Source organism: Saccopteryx leptura, chromosome 2 (genome assembly GCF_036850995.1).
Source record: "Saccopteryx leptura isolate mSacLep1 chromosome 2, mSacLep1_pri_phased_curated, whole genome shotgun sequence".
Classification (NCBI taxonomy): domain Eukaryota; kingdom Metazoa; phylum Chordata; class Mammalia; order Chiroptera; family Emballonuridae; genus Saccopteryx; species Saccopteryx leptura.
The window spans coordinates 66,368,291-66,388,928 of record NC_089504.1 but is presented as its reverse complement, the minus strand read 5'-3'; the positions used below and the strand labels follow the sequence as shown (position 1 = coordinate 66,388,928).

General features: G+C 41.6%; 1 protein-coding gene across 5 annotated transcripts in view; it reads right to left on the bottom strand.

Annotated features, from left to right (window-relative positions):
- Nucleotides 1-20,638, bottom strand: part of KDM4C (lysine demethylase 4C) — a 465,676-nt gene that overhangs the window by 431,800 nt on the left and 13,238 nt on the right. For all 5 annotated transcript variants that reach the window (XR_010749215.1, XM_066368119.1, XM_066368120.1 and 2 more), the window contains exon 2: nt 3,158-3,318. Coding sequence is in view for 4 of the 5 variants with exons in the window: in XM_066368119.1 (XP_066224216.1) it covers nt 3,158-3,301 (144 nt within the window). In the remaining variant the exon portion in view is untranslated. The remainder of the gene's footprint in view (nt 1-3,157; nt 3,319-20,638) is intronic.

Below are 20,638 nucleotides of genomic sequence, written 5' to 3'. Positions count from 1 at the left end.
TATTTATTTATAAATTGGTAACCATTTGTGGTCACATGATTTTTTTTCTGATTACTGGGTATTTCAAATGATACTACTATTAACATTGCTATACCTATACATATCTGCTTTTGCTTTTGTGCACACGGTTCTCTAAAATACACATACACACACAGATGTTCCTAAAGTGAAATTGATGGGACATAGCATTTATGTACATCAAATTTAATAATTACAAAACTTTTGCCTAAGTAGTTGTACCAATTCACATTCCCATCAGCAATATATGAAAGTTCCTGTTTCTCCACATTCTCATCACTATTTATTGTCGCCCAATTAAATTTCAGTCCTTCTGATAGGTAATGACACCCAAGTGTGGATTTATTTGCATTTTCCTGATAACTAAGGAAACCTTTTCATGTATTCACTGATTCTATAAATATCTTCTTTTGTAAAGTGCTTATTTAAGCTTCTTGCTTATTTTATTATTGCACTGTCAGTCTTTTTCTTATTAATATATACGAATTCTTTATATATTCTGTTCATTCTTAGATATGTGTATGTATATATAGTTGTAAATGTATACATGTACATGTGTGTATATATCAAATATTTTCCCTTACTCTATAATTTTACCTCCAACTTTCTTAAGGATATCTTTTCTTTTTTTTTCTTATTTATTGATTTTTGAGAGAGAGAGGTCAGGGAGGAACAGGAAGCATCAACTCATAGTAGCTGCTTCTCATATGTGCCTTGACCAGGCGATCCAGGGTTTTTAACCAGGGACCTCAGCATTCCAGGTCAATTCTCTATCCATTGAACTACCACAGTCAGGCTTAAGATTATCTTTTTGACAAACAGAAGTTCTTAATTTGAATGTACCAAATTTGTTCATTTTTGTCTTTATGGATACTGCTTTAATCTTCTGTTTAAAAAATATATTTTCTTCCTGACCAGGCGGTGGCGCAGTAGATGGAGTGTCAACCTGGTATGCTGAAGAACCAGGTTCGAAACGCCGAGGTGGCCAGCTTGAGCGTGGGCTCATCTGGTTTGAGCAAGGCTCACCAGCTTGAGCCCAAGGTCACTGGCTTGAGCAAGGGGTTACTCCATCTGCTGTAGCCCCCCCAATCAAGACACATATGAGAAAGCAATCAATGAACAACTAAAGTGCCATAACGAAGAATTGATGCTTCTCATCTCTCTCCCTTCCTGTCTGTCTCTATCTGTTCCTCTCTCTGTCTCAGTCACACACTCACACACATACACACACACACATACACACACACACACAAATAAATATTAATAAATAGCTACTGAAGAAACAGCAGGTGGAAGAGCAGTGCTTCTTACGATCGTCCTTCACCTTGAGGGCACAGATCGCTGTCTGTACTTGCTAGCCTATTCTTACAACTATAGTACATATGGTGCATAACCTATTGCTGAGGAGAGTCTATGTCCAGATCACTGTTGTGAAAGAATTCACCTATTTTATATGGTTCATCATATATTTCACCTATAATAACGGTTCATCATAATCTTCCTTCACAAAAACAATACAAGCTTTACATTTACAGAGGCTGTCACTCTTTTCACTTTCCCAAATTCTCTACCAACATTGGGTGTCAAACCTCTCACTCTGTAAATAAAAGTTAAATTTAAAATATAAATATAAAAAATGTTGATAAAAGAAAAACCAAGATAGATTGTAATCTGAGGCCAAAGTGACTTCCAGAAGGACTAAGAAACTACTCAACCATTTTCTTCAAATCATAAATCAAGACCAATTCATTAAGTGGTATATTAAGGAAGACTCTCAACAGATGGCTCTGCTCCCCAGGGCTAGCTCTCAAAGCAAACTGGCAACATTAATAGCTTTGATTTTTAAAATTTGATTTGACTTGATGTAGTTTTATATCTTTATATTGTTGCAACTTCCAGAAAAAGAGGGTAAGTAGGTGAAACTGAGTTTATGTGACTTGCTAAAAAGCCAGCAAAAATGATTAAAAAGAACAGTTCATTGTAGCCCTAATAAAAGGAATTATCACAAGTTGAATAAATGAATATCTCCAACTTGCTCAATGAGTCTCACAAAAAAAAGTCTGGACTCAGGTGTGTTTTGTTCAACATTCAGAAAACTAATTGGAGTTCTCATTAACTTCATCCTGTTTCATAATACCAAAGGCAGCACAGGTGTACTCCATGCCCGACTTTCCCTTGTGAGGGAAGTTGCTGCTTCCTCTTCTCATGATACTAAACATGCCACCCCCTGCCACAGGACACTCACTAGTCTCAGTGGGACACAATACAATGTTAAGTTTCCAAGAAGTAAAAGGAGGAAAAAAACAGAACAAAGGGCTGCATTTAGATCCCAGAGAAGGGGACAGTCACATCCAAATAAAGCCCAAGATCTTGTTTATCCATTGCAAGTTTATGATGAAATTGTGTTTGTCAAATGATTCTGAAATGATATCATTCTCTGTGCATACTTTAAATGGGGGAACTATATAGTGTGTGAATTATAGCTCAATACATGTTACATTTTTTAAAAAAGAAAAAAAATATAGAATAAAAAACGAGGAGGAGGGAGAGATGGAGGAATAGGAGGTGAGTAGTAGCTAAGCTTCAGGTTAATAACTGTCCTCTATGGGAAAATGATGAAAGCTATGAATATTCTTTAACACCTCTAAAACTTACATCAATTTCTTTGGTTCCTATGAATTGCTTTTGTTTTTCTGTTTTTTACTGTTGTTGTTGTTTTTAACCCTAGAACAAAACCTAGTATAAAGAGATCAAGAAAAAAAAAAGTTCAAGAAAATAAGACAGTTATTCTTCTACGAAATCTAATGCTCCATATGGATTAACAAGAAACAAAGATTTCACAAATATCTTCATTTGAAAGGAACAATTTTGTTGTGTCTGGATAGCTCAGTTGATTGGAGCATGATCCCAAAGTGCAGAGATTGCCGGTTCAATCCCTGGTCAGGGCACATATGGGAGCAGATCAATCTTCCTGTCTCTCTCTCTCTCTCTCTCTCTCTCCCTGCCTCTCTCTCCCTCTCTCTAAAATCAATACAATAAAATTAAAAATAGAAAGAAATAAACAATTTCCCACATCATAAAGACTATAAGCATAATTGAAAGGCCAAGGGGTCATTTTAAAGGATTTGATGATAATCACCTTTGCAAGACCAGCTCGGTGGGCACCTTTAGACTCCATGTATGCAAGGTATTTGTTGAACTCCCGGAACTCCTCCATGCTGGGTCTGAAGGTCATGATCTTACAGCTGGGATTCAGACGACTCTCCACATCAGCCACCTCCATGATGTATGCGATAGTTTCTGCAGAGAAGAGGACATGCTCATCAGCAATGAATTATTACATAGTAAAGATGGTGGTCATTTCTCCCAAATGGTATGTAAGCTCTCCCAGCAGCATGTTTTTTATTTACCATTCCCTTCAACCACCCTATTATTCCCTCACCTCTCTCAAACTGCTGAGTGTGTGGGGTGGGGGCTGCTTCTAGTCATTCCTCCTCTCAAGCTCCTTGTCCCGGCATTGAATCACTAACCTAATTATATGGCCTCTTCAAAATCCTTCCTAGTAAGAATGAATTTTCTCACTTTGCAAGTGAGCCAAGGTATGATTCCTATGCATCAGTTCTCAAAGAGATTCTCTCATACACACAGCTGTGTAAAGGCCCAGTCTAGTCCGAGTAGAAGACAGACAATGTTCAAAATCCCAGCAGAGTTTACTCAGGTGTGCTTCCACTAGTCATCATGCTTTCTTATAATAATTTCTTTTTTTTTTTTTTTTTTTTTTTTACAGAGAGGGATAGATAGGGACAGACAGACAGGAAGACAGGAACGGAGAGAGATGAGAAGCATCAATCATTAGTTTTTCATTGCGCATTGCAACGCCTTAGTTGTTCATTGATTGCTTTCTCATATGTGCCTTGACCGCGGGCCTTCAGCAGACCAAGTAAACCCTTGCTGGAGCCAGTGACCTTGGGTTCAAGCTAGTGGGCTTTTTCCTCAAACCAGATGAGCCCACACTCAAACTGGCGACCTTGGGGTCTCGAACCCGGGTCCTATGCATCCCAGTCCGACGCTCTATCCACTGCGCCACCGCCTGGTCAGGCTCTTATAATAATTTCTAAGTCATCCATTCAGCAAGTACTACAGACACAGAAAGCTGTAAGACTTATCTTCCCCATCCAAGCTCACTGACTTGAGGCAAACAAACTGGAACACAAAACTGTACACAGGACAGAATAATGTACTCCACCTGAGTTACTCAGAAGGGATAGTATTGACTTGTAAGATACGGAGGTGGGGGGATGCATTTGGGGCGACACTAGAATATATGTTAACACAATAAATTAAATTAAAAAAAAAAGACTTGTAAGAAAAGTTTGCCAGATGAGAGAAAGAACAGTCCTGGCAGTAGAAATATACTGCTCACAAAAATTAGGGGATATTTCAAAAATGAATATGAAGCTATAAAATATACCCCAATTTTTGTGAGCAGTATACTTGGTTGGAAGTATTGCAGGTATGGAGAGGGGATGTTAGTTTTTTTGGAGCTTAGAAAGAAAAGATTACAAGGGATTCAAGTAGAAAAGTGCGCAGTAGGTTACGCTACAAAAAAGCGAACTTAAATCCTGCGGTGAAAACAGGTGATTCCTGAACATTTATTGAACACCTAATAAGTGCCAGGCACAGGGAACTCAAAGGTGAGTAAGAAGCACTGCTGTGCCTGCCTCAGAAAGGAGTCCCACCCATCCCACTTTCAGATGCAGTAATAGTGCCTGGCATCTGACAGATCAACAAATCCTCCCAGAACAAAGCTTTCCTTTTATTGTTGTTGGGTTTTTTTTAATAAACTTAATTTGCCTGGCAAAAAAAGACAATGAGAAGCGAGGGACAGGGTAGATAAAGGGAAAACATGTAATGGGATAAATAACTAGTTAAAATAGATCAAGGTTACAAATAAAGATGTGATCATCATTCATTTAAGGTCTAAATAAGAATCTATCTCACCAAGACATGTGAGGAAAATAATGTACATCAAAGTTAAATTCTTCCATCCTTTTGGAATTTATAATCTAAAGGAAAAGATAGCCCTGGCCAGGTAGCTCAGTTGAATAGTGTTGCTCCCTGATGCACCAAAGTTGTGGGTTTGATCCCCAGTCAGGGCACATCAAGAGTCAAACAATGAATGCATGGATGGGTGGAGCAACAGATTGATGTTTCTCTCTATCCCTTCCTCTCTCTCTAAATCAACAATTTTAAAAATTTTAAAAGAAAAAGTAATCTGTAAGGAGACATATTAATACACAGCAGAAAATATCCTGTATTATCCCTACCAATGGAAGGCAGCATGCAAAAGATAAAACCTTCCAGGCCACTTCTCCACCTGCTTCTCTTTGCATTTACACATGTACAGGTGCCCAAATCCATGAGCTGTAGGATAAAAGTCTCACCTCTATACAGGATACACATAATCCTTTAGAAGAAGCTATATCAACCCCTTACATAACTATCATGGCCTTGTCCACCACCACAGCTTGTATTATACTTTATGCTGCAACAGTACTCATGGATTTGTGCTTCTCTAAACATGTACAGCTCTCTATTCCTTTCCCACATTATTTCCTCCCATTGGAGCATCCTTTACCCTTTTCCTTACCTGGCAAACTCTTGCCCACTGTTGAGATCCTAACCCTCTGAAGCAAACCTATGAGAACCACCTGTGTTTTTCTACCTCCTTCTGCATTCCTCTTATAGCAGTTGCCTGTCCCAATGTCTGGCACTTCCAACCACACACTGAAATCGAAACTCTTCAAGGAAAGACAGGCTCGTCATCTCTCTAAATCTCAATATCTAGTCTGGAAACCAGCGTGGCCCAAAATATCTGCTACAATAACTATTTTCTAACTGAATGAAGGAATAAATGCCAAAATGTTAACTTTTTAAATTTTTTTATTGACCTTTTTTTTTTTTTAGAGACAAAAGGGGGGAGAGAGAAACATGGATTTGTTGTTCTACTTATTTATGCATTCACTGATTGATTCTCATGTGACCTCACCAGAGATCAAACCTGCAACCTTGGTGTGTCAGGATGATGCTTTAACCACAAAGCTACATAGCCAGGGCTCACTTATTGATTCTTACATGTGCCCTAACCAGGGATTGAACCCACAACTTTGGTGTATCAGTCTGACGATCTAATTAAGTAAGATAACTAATCCTGGCTAATGCCAAAATGTTATCAAAGTACTTATATAAAATGATACAAAATGCAGGGAAAAGGAAAGCATTGGTCCCAAACACAGAAATGTTACATAGAAAACAGATTCAGACTTGTGGTGGCACAGTGGTACAGAAAAGGCAACCTTACTTTTTCTGGAGCCAAAACATACGAGTGGCCTGCATATTTCTCTATGAAGAGAAAGAAGCCACTAAAGAGGGAACTGCAAATACAGCCAGTCATTCAACAAGTACTAAATGCCAAACTGCTGGGTGGGCACTCAGGAAGGAATGAAACTAAATCCTAACAGTAGTGGAGTGAAACAGACAAGAGCTCTGAAGAAGAAACCAGGGTAAGGGGATGGAGCACAAAGAGGAGGGAGAGCTATTTAAGGCATTTCAGAGATCTCAAGGAAGGAATAAAGCAAGCGGATACAGGGGATCCTCAGTTATGACAGTCTTGACATATCACGATTCAAGTTTACAATGCTCACTCCCATAAAAACTAAAAATTTGAGATATGAGTGTTTCAGCTCACGCCATCAGCGTCATACTTATGGACTACATGGGTAAACTAGTTTGGCTGTTTGCAGCAGAAGAATACACAGTAAGGCGCCACATGAGTGAGGGAGTTGGTGTTACCTAGGCCATTCTGAACCATTAAAAGCGCAAGAGTTCCATTTTTGTTACTTTGCTGACTTTTGGCCCTTATCATGGCTCCTAAAAGAAAGTCAGAGTCTTCAGATTGTAGTGCTTCAAAAAAGAGAAAAAACATCATGATGGAAGTGAAATTAGACATTGTAAAGAGATCAGAAAAAGGAAAATCAATGACAAACATCAGCCATGTGCTAGGCCTTAGCCGCTCTACTGTAGCAAGAATTATCAAGGAGTAGGCCACATCCTAGAGCAGGGGTCCCCAAACTACGGCCCGCGGGCCACATGCGGCCCCCTGAGGCCATTTATCCAGCCCCCACCGCACTTCTGGAAGGGGCACCTCTTTCATTGGTGGTCAGTGAGAGGAGCACTGTATGTGGCGGCGCCACAAAGTGCTGTGTTGCTCACGTACAGTACTACTTCCGGTGATGCAGGACACATGAGTCACAGCTCCGGAAGCGCGTCATATCACCTGTTACGGCTAGCAGTGACAAATATGGAACCGGACATTGACCATCTCATTAGCCAAAAGCAGGCCCATACTTCCCATTGAAATACTGGTCAGTTTGTTGATTTAAATTTACTTGTTCTTTATTTTAAATATTGTATTTGTTCCCATTCTGGCTTTTTACTTTAAAATAAGATATGTGCAGTGTGCATAGGGATTTGTTCATAGCTTTTTTTTATAGTCCGGCCCTCCAATGGTCTGAGGGACAGTGAACTGGCCCCCTGTGTAAAAAGTTTGGGGACCCCTGTCCTAGAGCATGTAAACAGATCAGCCCCTATGAAATCGACCATGATTACTAAACAGTGCAGTGGCATAATGATTGAGATGGAAAGACCACTAGTTTTGTAGCTGGAAGACCAGCATTAGCGGCATATACCAGCTAGAATAGGAAAGTGCTAGGGTGTGTTTCAACTTACACTAAAATTCAGGTTACATCACTGTCATAGGGAGAGAACTATGTTGTAACCTGAGGACTCCCTATATCTGAATGAAAAGCAGTACAGGCAAGGAGCCTCTTGGGCTCTTCAAGGAATAGTAAGGAAGTGAGTGTAGCTGGAACTAGGCATAGCAAAGGAGAGAATGGTAAGAGAGCAGGTGGGGGGAGGGAGATGAGGGTGAGAAAAAATATTGGGGGAGAAAAGAAGTCTGGCGTTTCCTCTAAGTGAGAGCGGAATTAATCTTGACCTTCTTCCTTTTCTTGTACATTCCCATTCCTGATACTCTAATATGCGTTTCTGTTCAAGGATACCGTTCTGGAGTATTTTAAGCAGAGAAATGAGCAGGCTCATTTCTCTAGCTGCTGTATCAAAAAAGGACAAGGCAGAGGCATAGAGGAAATTTACACTAATCCAGGCAAGATAAAACGGGGACATGGACCAGTGGTGAGCAGTGAGAAGTGGTGAGATTAAAGATATATTCTGAACAAAATTTCCTGACAGAAATTAAAGAAACAGAAATCAAGATTTTTGGTCTAAAAAACAGAACATTGACTCTGACAAGAAACTGAAGAATAAGACTAAGATAGCAGCAACTTAGAAATAATGAGAATTATTGCTGGTTTGAGCAAGGGGTCACTGGCTCAGCTTGAGCCTTCACCCCTGGTCAGGCGTGTCTGAGAAGCAATCAATGAACAACTAAAGGGACGCAACTTAAGTTGATGCTTCTCATCTCTCTCCTCTCTCTCTCCCTCTCTCTCTCTCTAAAGAAAAAAAATTTTTTTTAATTTAAATATGTTAAAGCATCTAAAAGTTGAATGTTAATCCTACCATACAAATCTCTGCCAATATGATAGGCAAAAAAGTCTGCTGTTGAATTTCATGTCTTTGATTATTAATGATAGTGATCATTTGGGATATTTATAACCATTTTCATTTCATTTTGCCTACTTATTATTGTAGTGTATAAATTTTCTATTCCGTGAGTTTTTTCCTAATACACATTTATCATTATTAAACTTAATCATGCTGCTAGAATCAAATTCCCAGTCCCCTTTCTTTTACATTTATTTTTCTGAGCCACCAGAAAAGGTTTAAAATGCTCTTGCAATAATGTCTCCTAGTCAGGAAAAAACTGTTATATTTTTCAAGAAGCTTCTTTACTATTTTCAGCTGAAGGTGATGCAATAATCATCTTTTTCAATGCTATACCTCTTTAGAGACTGAGTCCACGAGTGACAACAGTATCTGCAATGTTAACTCTGTTATTTTGCTTCTATAGAGCTGCCCTCAATGTTTTTGAAACCACCTAAACCAAACAATCATATTTGTAGTAAGTACCCTCAGAATTTTTTCTTAATAAACTAAGGCCTTTTTAATTAAGTGAAGAAAAGTCTAGCACTAATTCAAACATATAACCCTCCCATGCTTCTTATCTGCAAAGTTTACCTTATCATGAAGAAAAAACTTCTGTTCTCTTTATTCTTTACATGTCTTTACTTGGCTGATGTTTTTCCTGCTAAATAGTAAATAAATCTATATTCTATATTGCTTTCCTTGTATACAAGGGAATTTCTGACCTGTGTCCTATTATTTACACAATTTCTGTGAAAAGAGTAAAAACTGATGGCTCTCATCACGGAAGTATTAATCTCTTAGACAAGGCTTCAGAACTGGTCTGCACTGCTAACTGCCTTTGAAGAGAACATTTTAGGATCTGCTATAAAGTACAGTCCCCTGGAAGATGCAGCACCCACCAGGTAAACAGATTACAGAGGGTCCTCAGGTTTCAACAGTCTTGACATACATTTTGAGTTTACGATGCTCACTTAAAACTTTAAAAAAAATGAGACATGAGTGTTTCTGCTTACACCATTAGCATTGTACTTTTTTTACACTCATTTTTTGTCATTTCTTCTATTACTACAGTACAGTATATGGCTTAGTTGTGCTTTTATGTTCTAGATTATGATTTTACAACTGTGTTAGGATAGGTAAGTGACTTAGGCTAGGGTGTGTTTCAACTTACACCAAAATTCAGATTATGTCACTGTCACAGGAACGGAACTGTGTTGTAACCCGAGGACCCCTGTAATGTATTAGTCTAGAAAGAAAATGAACCAAGGCACAACTACCAACTCTGCTAGTATTAGAAGGGAACACTATTTAGAATGGTGTACCTAAAACCTATAATTTTATTAACTAATGTCACCCCAATATATTGATATTTAATAAAAATTTAAAATAAAATTTAAAAAAAGGAACACTATTCCAGCCTCCCCCGAGATTCCTCATGAAGATCCACCCGAACACTAGAGGCCAGGCCACCCTCTCCTGGCCTCACTCACTCCTCCTTTGCCAACCAGGTGCTACTATCCTGCTCTACTCCAGTTCCATGTGCTAAGTTCACCAGAGGCAGAGCGTAGGTCCCACCTCAGGTAGCTGGAAGCCTGGCCTATCAGTTTCAACACTGCAGCTCACCCAGTTTGGTCTCACAGTGAATCAAGTAAGCATTCGCATTGCACGCTGCTTCAGTCAGGCATTGTATGGGTTGAATTGTGCTCCCCAAAAATATTTGTTGAAACCTAACCAATACTGTGAAAGTGACCTTATTTGGAAATAGGATCTTTGCAGATGTAATCAAGAAAATAGGAGGTCATATTCAATTAGTATGACCCTAGTTCAATATTACTGGTGTCCTTACAAGAGGAAAAAAGACAGACACAGAAGGAAGAATACCATGTGACAATGGAGGCAGACTAGAGTCATACAGCTGTGAACCAAGGAATGCCAACAATCATAAGAAGCTGAGATAAAGGCACAGAGCAAATACTCCCCTGGAACCTTTAGAGAAAACATTGCCCTATGACACCTTGTCTATTGGCCTTCTAGTCTCCTGACCTGTGAGAGAATAAATTTCTCTCATTTTAAGCCATCCACCTTTGTGGTAATTTGTTGTGTCAGCCCTAGGAAACTAATACAGGCATCAGGGGCCAGACTGGAAAGAAAGTAGAATGCCACATTCCCCACCCTGACCTTTATCAGTGGTAAAAAGCTTGTAATACTCTGAGACATGGATGGAAAAAGGAAGTGGCAAGCTACCTTAAAAACTCTACATTAGCCATGAGCATACCTCTTCAGATATTGAACTACAAAGAACATCTCGCTTTGAAGGCTGTCCCTTTCTTGTCATCTCAGAAACCCATATAGGCCTGGGGCTCTAAGAAAGAAAGAGAGGGAAGAAAAACCCTTCGCCCATTGATCATTTTTGCCTAAGCCATGTCTCATTCTTCTCCCAGAGGCCCAGACAGCTTTGCTTTATCCTTTTGGACCTATTCAGATCATCACTCCATCTTGCTTCACCAGCCTCCAGAGACCAAGGGAAGGAATAGAAAGATGGGCTCAAAGAGATGGTTCTGGGACACAAGATTCAAGGCAAAAAAAAACAAATCTGTACGAAAGTTTATTTCACTACAGTTGAGAGAGTCTAGAATGGGTCCTAGGAGAAGGCTCCTGAGGAGAAATGACCCAAGTAAATACATACATTTTCTCCATCAATCAATGATGGCTAACTCATAATCTTTTTTTGTTTGTTTAATATTTATTCCTTTAGTTGAACAACCTCTACACTCAAAATAGATGGTTTGCCTGACCAGGCAGTGGCGCAGTGGATAGAGTGTAGGACTGGGATGCGGAGGACCTAGGTTTGAGACCCCGAGGTCGCCAGCTTGAGCGCGGGCTCATCTTGTGTGAGCAAAAAGCTCACCAGCTTGGACCCAAGGTCGCTGACTTGAGCAAGGGGTTGCTTGGTCTGCTGAAGGCCCACGGTCAGGGCACATATGAGAAAGCAATCAATGAACAACTAAGGAACCACAATGAAAAAAAAAAATAGATGGTTTACGATTTTTGAATGGGAAGAAATTTAAGTCATAAGAGGTTTTATGAGTCTGCTACACGTTTTTCAAAAACCACTTAACTGAGCCTTTTAAGACCCTGATGTCTGCAAACCTACGGAAAAGAAAAAAGCCTGATCAGACCTCTTTTATACTCTTGGTGAATGGGAGCCAGGCAAAAGTCACCTTCCTGCACAAACTGCGGAAGTCTTCCTCTTCTCTTATTCACTAAAGATCTGGCAAAATTAACAGATAATGTGGGCACTCAGGACGTCATCACCTCAACTAAGTATGCAGAAGAGAGTGTTGTAACCAACAAAACTGCCCTAAGGATTCACCCTTGGCTTCGCCCAGAAAGACATCCTTTTCTGGGTCAAACTATATCTAGGCCTGGACTTCAGTGGACCAGGAGAAGCGATTTTTCTTACATAAAATGCTCACAGAGTAACTAACTGATTCTAGATACAAACACACAACTTCCTCCAATGAGTAAATCTTACATATAACACTAATTTACTTGTATCGACTCAGCCTTGCATCAATTTTTCAAACACACGGAGTTAAATTTTAATTACATTTGTCATTTCCTAGCTTTTACCTCAAGTATCCAACAATAGAAACCTGGTTGAATCAAATTGATTCTTCCAATACAGGGCAGGCAATATAAAAGGAATGAGGAAGATCTCTAACTACAAATCTGGAGTGATTTCCAAATTATACTGTTAAATTAATAAAACAAAGTGCAGCCCTGGCCGGTTGGCTCAGCGGTAGAGCGTCAGCCTGGCGTGCGGGGGACCCAGGTTCAATTCCCGGCCAGGGCACATAGGAGAAGCGCCCATTTGCTTCTCCACCCCCCCCTTTCCTCTCTGTCTCTCTCTTCCCCTCCCACAGCCAAGGCTCCATTGGAGCAAAGATGGCCCGGGCGCTGGGGATGGCTCCTTGGCCTCTGCCCCAGGCGCTAGAGTGGCTCTGGTCGCGGCAGAGCGACGCCCCGGAGAGGCAGAGCATCGCCCCCTGGTGGGCGTGCCAGGTGGATCCCGGTCGGGCGCATGCGAGAGTCTGTCTTACTGTCTCTCCCCGTTTCCAGCTTTAAAGAAAGAAGAAAAAAATAAATAAATAAAAATAAAGCAAAGTGCAGAACAGAGTTTATAACATCTACTTTGTGTATAAGAAACACGACCAAAACCAACAAAATTGTTACCTCTGGGGGAAAAAAAGACATGAAAGGAAGCAAAACTTCTATGAATGTAACAGCTTACATAGAATTTTAACTCTGGAATCATATAAATGAGTTATATAATTTAAAAATAAAATTTAAAAAGGTCTTAAAAACTGAAAAACAACTAATCCAACTGTATAGTATCAGTGGCATAAGCAAACAAAGACTTGCTTGAAAAACTTTGAATCACAGTATTTAGGCTGTAAATCCTAACACAATATATTCTGGGATAGAGAACTACCTTTAAATTGCTTTTACCTGACAGATTATTAGCAGTAATATTGGTATTGGGTTTTTCATTCTTATTTTTTGAGTCTTTTTTTTTAAGTGAGGGAAAGAGAGGGACAGACAGGGACTGAGAGACAGGAAGAGAGAGAGATGAGAAGGATTAACTCATAGTTATGGCACCTTAGTTTTCCACTGATTGCTTTCTCATATGTACCAATGACCCCCCTGCTCAAGCCACCGACCTTGGACTCAAGCTAGTGACCTTGGACTTCAATGCCAACGAATTTTGGGCTCAAGCCAGGGACCATGGGGTCATGTCTATGAGGAAAGAGGTGGAGATCCATACAGCCCATCATTCTTGCTGGAACAGATCTAGCAGAGGTAGTCTGGCTCTTAAGGAACAGTTCTGGTACTGTTCCTTATCCTTGGATCATAACTAGATGGTGTGTTCATGGAACAAATGCAACAGCAACTTCCAGCTCCCCAGATCTCAGCCAAGGTGCTGTGATCCTTTGCCCTGATTCTTCCATTTTCCATGAGTAGCAGAGATGGCAGTTCCCTTGGCAGCCCTCCAGGAGCAGTGTTCTGGAAATACCCCAGGAGATGGATCCCTGGGGAGCCAGAGAAGAACCTGCTCTCCATCCTCACCACTCCAACAGCAAACACCTTTCTGCTTAAGGTAACCAGAGCAATATCTCCATTATCTGTAAATGAATCATGACCAATAAAATTATCAAATACAGTGTGTCCGTAAAGTCATGGTGCACTTTTGACTGGTCACAGGAAAGCAACAAAAGACTATAGAAATGTGAAATCTGCACCAAGTAAAAGGAAAACCCTCCCAGTTTCATACCTATTCAGTGCAGTTCAATGTGGGCTCATGCACAGATTTTTTAGGGTTCCTTAGGTAGCTATCCCGTATAGCCTCTACAGCAGGGGTCTCAAACTCAACTCAGCATGTGGGCCGCAGAGCAAGATCACAGCCCTTTGGAGGGCCGCACTAGGTCTACAAAAGGCAACTGTTACGCAACACTTTTCTCACTGCAGTTGAAAACAAAAAAAAATCAGTACAACAAGCACAATCATACATGCAGTTTACTCAGTGTCACAAAACGACCAGAAACTGTAGTTCGCATCACACTGCTGTTAACTAAGCTAATATCTAGCTAGGATGCTAGAGAAATGAAAAATACAAGTAGGCCCCTAGGCTTACTTAATTTTATCCAAAATATTTTGAACTTCGTGGATTAGTCTGTGGGCCGCACAAAATTGTTCGGCGGGCCGCATGTGGCCCACGGGCCGCGAGTTTGAGACCCCTTCTCTACAGACTCGTCACTGACTGATGGCCTACCACAACGGGGTTTCTCCACCAAACTGCTGGTTTCCTTCAACTGCTTATCCTACCGAGTAATGTTATTCCTATGTGGTGGTGCTTCGTTATAAACGCGCCGATATTCACTTGCACTTTGGTCACGGATTCGAATTTAGCAAGCCACAGAACACACTGAACTTTCCTCTGTACCGTCCACATCTCGACTGGCATGGCCGTGGGCTGCTCCGCTGTATACACGGTGTTACGTCATCACCTGCGCATGCGCACATGCTGCCACATCATCCTACAGAAACTGAGAGAGTTTTCCTTTTATTTGGTGCAGATTTCACATTTCTATCGTCTTTTGTTGCTTTCCTGTGACCGGTCAAAAGTGCACCATGACTTTACGGACACACTGTATAAATTGGAAACAATGGTGAATGGAAAAGAAACCTGATATACAAATACCAGATGTGAATCAAATGAATGTTTTATTCATACCTGTTTGCCTTTGGCCAGCAATCCCTTCTAATAATCAGTTCCTTGGTATATCTTAATAAAATTAAATGGAATGACTCAAAATTCATTTGGTAGTATATTGAGTACAATTACTAACTAAGCCATTTAACAAACCAGCCAGCCACCCACACTGATTTTGGCTCTCCCTCCCTTCCTGGAATCCTGAGATTAACGTGTACCTCTAGGCAAAGGAGGAGAGACAGATACTAAAAGATTTGTGAATGTCTTTGATTGTATTACTTTGACAGTTTTAATATTTTTGGTAAATCTCCTAGACAAATGTTATAAACTTATTAATAATTGTATCATAATGTCATGCTCCCTCCAACCTGTACGTGGTCAAAGGGTATATAACCAGCCTCTGAGATATATTTGGGGCTGCATGATTTGGGTCAGATATTCCCTGTGTCCGTAATATGTGGCCGGCATATTAATAAATCTCCTCCTTTTAATAAAACCCTTCAAAATTCATCTGGACTTGGTGTCTCTACATAAACCCACAGAAGTGAGGTACGGTACTTTACAACATTTGGGAATACAGTACTTTACAACGATATTTGCTTTATCAATTTGTGTTCTCTCTCTCTTTCTCTCTCTGTGTGTCTCTGCACTGCACAAAAAAAGAGGGATGCTGTAATAAATCATAAATTCCTAACTGGGTCAGTCATTGTGTGTAGTCACACCACAGGCCCGTAACTTCTTTAGTGAAAGATTTTTAAGCAAGCCCTGGCCATTGTCCTTGTGTACCTAGGTTAACACATCTTTGAAATTCCAGAAGGAATCTTCTGGAAGGTATAACCACTAGAAAGCACATAATCTTAACTATCCTGTAATCCAATCCCCACATCTTGCTTTCTTCTGGGTTCATGTAAGTTTCTTTCACCTTCCGTCCTTAATTTCAAATGCATAAAGAAACTGCAAAACTATTATTCTTATTTGAGATCTTGTTTTCCAGCAACTCTCATCATTTTTGGCACAAATAAACTCTTATTAAGTTATCTATAGGTTTGGACATTTCTTAAATCGACAATAAACACAATAAAGTATACAGGGTAGAATATTCTCTGTGTATATATGTATATACAATATTTTTCTGAACCATTTGAGAGTAAGTTGCATATATCATGGCCCTTCACTCCTAAAGTTACTATGCATTTCCTAAGAATAGAGGCCTTCTCTTACACAGAGACAGTAGAATTTTGAACTCCAGTAAGTTTAATATAGCTGTATGTAATTTCTGTATTCCAATTTGTTGGTCAAATATGTCTTTACCAACATATTAGTCAAAACATAAATATGATATATATGTTTGCTCACTTATAGTTTTCAATGGGTGTGGGGGACAGGCTGTAAGCAGGCAGGGTCGTTATAGCCTAAGGCAGGGGTCTCAAACTCGCGGCCCGCGGGCCGCATGCAGCCCGCCGAACAATTTTGTGCGGCCCGCAGACTAATCCATGAAGTTTGAGACCCCTGGCCTAAGGCTTAGTTTTAAGATTAAACTTTTCCCCACACCCTTGACTGTTGCATGATAGGGGGAGGTGCACTCTTATGAGGAATCCCTTTTATGCCTCAGATAAGTGACTTTATATCAGACTTCCTTGTTTGTATATTGGATTAAAGGTTTTGATTTCTACACTATAAAATGGGGCAGAGGAGCCCATGCAGGAGGAGAGCAGAGAAAGGCCACATGGAGGAGAGGAGAAGCAGGCAAGATGGCGGAGTGCTGAGGGAGAAGCCAGTTTGTGCAGAGTTCGTGCAGAGAGAAGGAGATGGGGAACAGAGGTGAACAAGGCTGGTGAGGTAGATACCTTTGATTCTAGGAAACTCAGGTAAGTCAGTGGCTTTGGGAGCCCTGAATGGAAAGGAAAGTATTTTCCCACTGTGTGTATTTCTCACCCGCCAGTGTAAGCTAGGATTAAAGCTAATGGCCCACCAGTTCTTGGCTCCGTTGTTTCATTACCGTCTGTCCGAATCCAATGTGAACCTGCATGAGCCAGGTGGCTGTGATGTTGGCCATGGCTACTGGCTTTACAACTATATATTCAAATACATTATCGTGTTTTTCATGGTCTCATTTGTAGTTCAGTACTCTTTTCAACCCTAATGTTCTAGTCCAATTTTCCCCCCAACTTGAAATCTCTAGCTCCTACCACTCAAATACAGCGTGTCCATAAAGTCATGGTGCACTTTTGACCGGTCACAGGAAAGCAACAAAAGACGATAGAAATGTGAAATCTGCACCAAATAAAAGGAAAACTCTCTCAGTTTCTGTAGGATGATGTGGCAGCATGTGCGCATGTGCAGATGATGATGTAACACCGTGTATACAGCGGAGCAGCCCACGGCCATGCCAGTCGAGATGTGGACGGTACAGAGGAAAGTTCAGTGTGTTCTGTGGCTCGCTAAATTCGAATCCGTGACCAAAGTGTAACATGAATATCAGCGCGTTTATAACGAAGCACCACCACATAGGAATAACATTACTCGGTGGGATAAGCAGTTGAAGGAAACCGGCAATTTGGTGGAGAAACCCCGTTCTGGTAGGCCATCAGTCAGTGACGAGTCTGTAGAGGCTATACGGGATAGCTACCTAAGGAGCCCTAAAAAATCTGTGCGTGAGCCCACATCGAACTGCACTGAATAGGTATGAAACTGGGAGAGTTTTCCTTTTACTTGGTGCAGATTTCACATTTCTATCATCTTTTGTTGCTTTCCTGTGACCAGTCAGAAGTGCACCATGACTTTATGGACACACTGTATACATACACATGATCCAAAAACAAGTTAAGAACCACTAAACCAGATCTTAGCCACAGAAGTGGGCTGAGCTATGACTCCATCAATACTTGAAAGTATGACCTCATCAGCAACTTCCCTGGCCTCCATCTGGCCTCCATCTTTCTTTCTTTGGGGCCAGGGAACATTGCCGGGCAGGATACGCTCTGTACTCAATAAAGCCTTTTATTATTCCACACTTTGTGGCTCCGAGCCCTCTTCCTTCCTTCTCGGCGGGGAAAAATACCTTACATTTTGGAGCCGAAAACCGGGAGGAGTTAGAAGTCTGCAAGGACCGCTCCTCTTCCTGTCCCCTCCGAGAAAGAACCAGGATCTCTGAATTTCCATCCACTTCAGCGCACGGTGCAGTAAGTCCCCTGCCTCCAGCCACCTTTGAGTTCTTTCCTCCGAGACTCCCTGTCCAAAACCATAGCTATGTCAGGGAAGTCTTTTCCATTCGGAGTGAGTGTTTGCTTGTGGAGACATCCCAAGCATATCCACTTTACCTTTTCTGTCCGTGGCCAGACCTTGAGTTTTAGGACGCTAATACTCAAATCTGACCACTCCGAGGACTGAGGGCAGCTGTAGGGGCACAGGAATCTCCCTCCCTGAAGAAGAAGAAACTGTTCTTCTCCGCTGTGGCCAGGCCACAGAACCCACTCAATTAGCCTCCTGAAGGGACTTTCGGTTTTAATACCCTCATCAATTTAACTATCGCCCAAAAAGCTGGGAACTCATTGGAGATCTCTTACATATATGGCTTCTAATTATTCGCGCAACCGTCCTTAATCTCTGTGCCGCCTGTTCCACCGCGCAGGCCTTTTTCTGGCCAGAGAAACCACACCTAAAACCTCCACTCCTGATCTTTCCTTCTCCGCAGACTCCCAACTCTCTCTCACTCCTGTCTGACCCCTGGTGGCACCCTTCTCTCGGGACTTTTCTCTGGCCCCTCTGCGGACCTCTTTTGTGCTCAGGTCTCTTCCCTCTGAGAGCCCCCTCCCCTCTCTTCGCAAAAATCCTGTTTCTTATTCACCACTACCATCTCTCTTTCTCCTCCCCTGCTGGCCAGGGGGCCCTCCTTTATCCACTGTATTCTTAAACCCCTCCTCCATCAGGCCTTTCTCAGCCTGACATTGGCTCTTACACCAGTTTTCAGGACGTCCAACCCCAATTTTCTTGCAGGAAGTTCTGGTCCTGTCCTGCCTCTGGCTCCAGTGTTTCCGGCTGGATCTGGGTGCTGCTCTCTGCAAGAGCCCCCTTCCTCTTATTCTCAACCCCCAAACCCCTATCCAGAACCTGTGAACACGGCATTTAAAGTTTTTAACGGTTCCAACTAGTAGAAACAGGCCAAGATTATTTGCCAGGCTTGCATGCAGCAGAAGGTAACGCTCCAAACCCCAGCTCTTGTGGCAGCCCTGAGGCCAATAGAACAACAGAGGCAAGACACAGGAAGTGCCTGACCCAAATCCAAGCCACAAAGAGAAACCCCACCAGCAGCTTGCTTTAAGTGTGGCAAGCGCGGCTGCCCACCGAGTCCTGCCCTAACTGCAAGCAGCCCAGTCACTGACAGAGCGATTGCCCCTTTGGGCAACAGGATTTTCCTCAGCGCCTCTACGTGGAGGACAAGCCGCCCGAATGGGAAGGCCAATCCAGCCAGGTGGGCACATCGCTCAAACTCCTAGGACACGGCCTGGACTCGGAGAACCAAGGGTATGCTGCAACGAGTGGGTAAGTCCATCTCATTTCTTGTGGACACGGGGACTACCTTCTCTGTTTTGCCATTACACTCTGGACCTCTAGTTCCCTCATAGGTCTCGGTTATGGGAATGGATGGGACCCCTTCCTTTCCCCTTTTTGCACCACTCTTGACATGCAGTTTTGCTTCAAGCTTGCCTCCTTACAGGACCAGTGGCAGTTGGAACCACTGGACTCCATCCATCTCCAGCTCACCAAAAGGCTGGACCCTACAACTCCCCATATTACTCCTCTTTTTTTTTTTTTAATCCTTACAGGACCTCATCCGCGAAGTTTCTCAACTCACAGCCACACAGATGTTCGTTCCTCCTGACACCCCTCAAAACCACCACCTTCCGATCTCCCCCTCCCCACGATGCCCCTAATTAGCAGGAAGTAGCCAGACGAATAAACGGTGCCCCTTTTCTATTTAACACAAAAGGTCAGAATGTAAAGTTGGTGGATAATGGGGGATGGTCACGTGGGGAACCTAGACCCACGAAATTAGGCTAGGACCACCCACAACCAAATGCGCCAAAAGAGGCTTCATAGGAACCGTTTGGAAAAAGCGACCATCTGCCAGCTAGTGAGATTTCACCACGTCATATTAGCTCGACTTCCCTAGAGGGACCCCTTTAAATATCTCCCACACGGTTTAATCCTTGTGACTTCCCTGGCCTCCATGGCCTCCATCTTTCTTTCTTCGGGCCCAGGGAACATTGCCGGGGGGGATGCGCTCTGTACTCAATAAAGCCGTTTATTATTCCACAAAAAAAAAAAAAAAAAAAAAAGTATGACCTCATCTAAGCACATCATTCTTGTTAATGTTAAGTCTTAGTAACCTTTGAACTTAGGAATTTATGTTCAGTGTTCCTAAACACTGGGGGCAGTGGTTCTACCAGTCCACAGAAAAACAGAAATGAAAGTGTTCTTATTTTTTAAGAGATCCATCCTTTATTCCTAGAGAATGTTTTCTGCTTTGTTGGTGGTTTTGGACATAACATTAGATAGTAAGTTTTCTATAATAATTTTCTTTTATACTATTAAAAGTTGATAAGCTTATGTCAGTCCAACTTTTTCAAATATGGAAGTCTGGAGACCAGGGAATTAAATGATCTCTAAGGTCCTTCATGG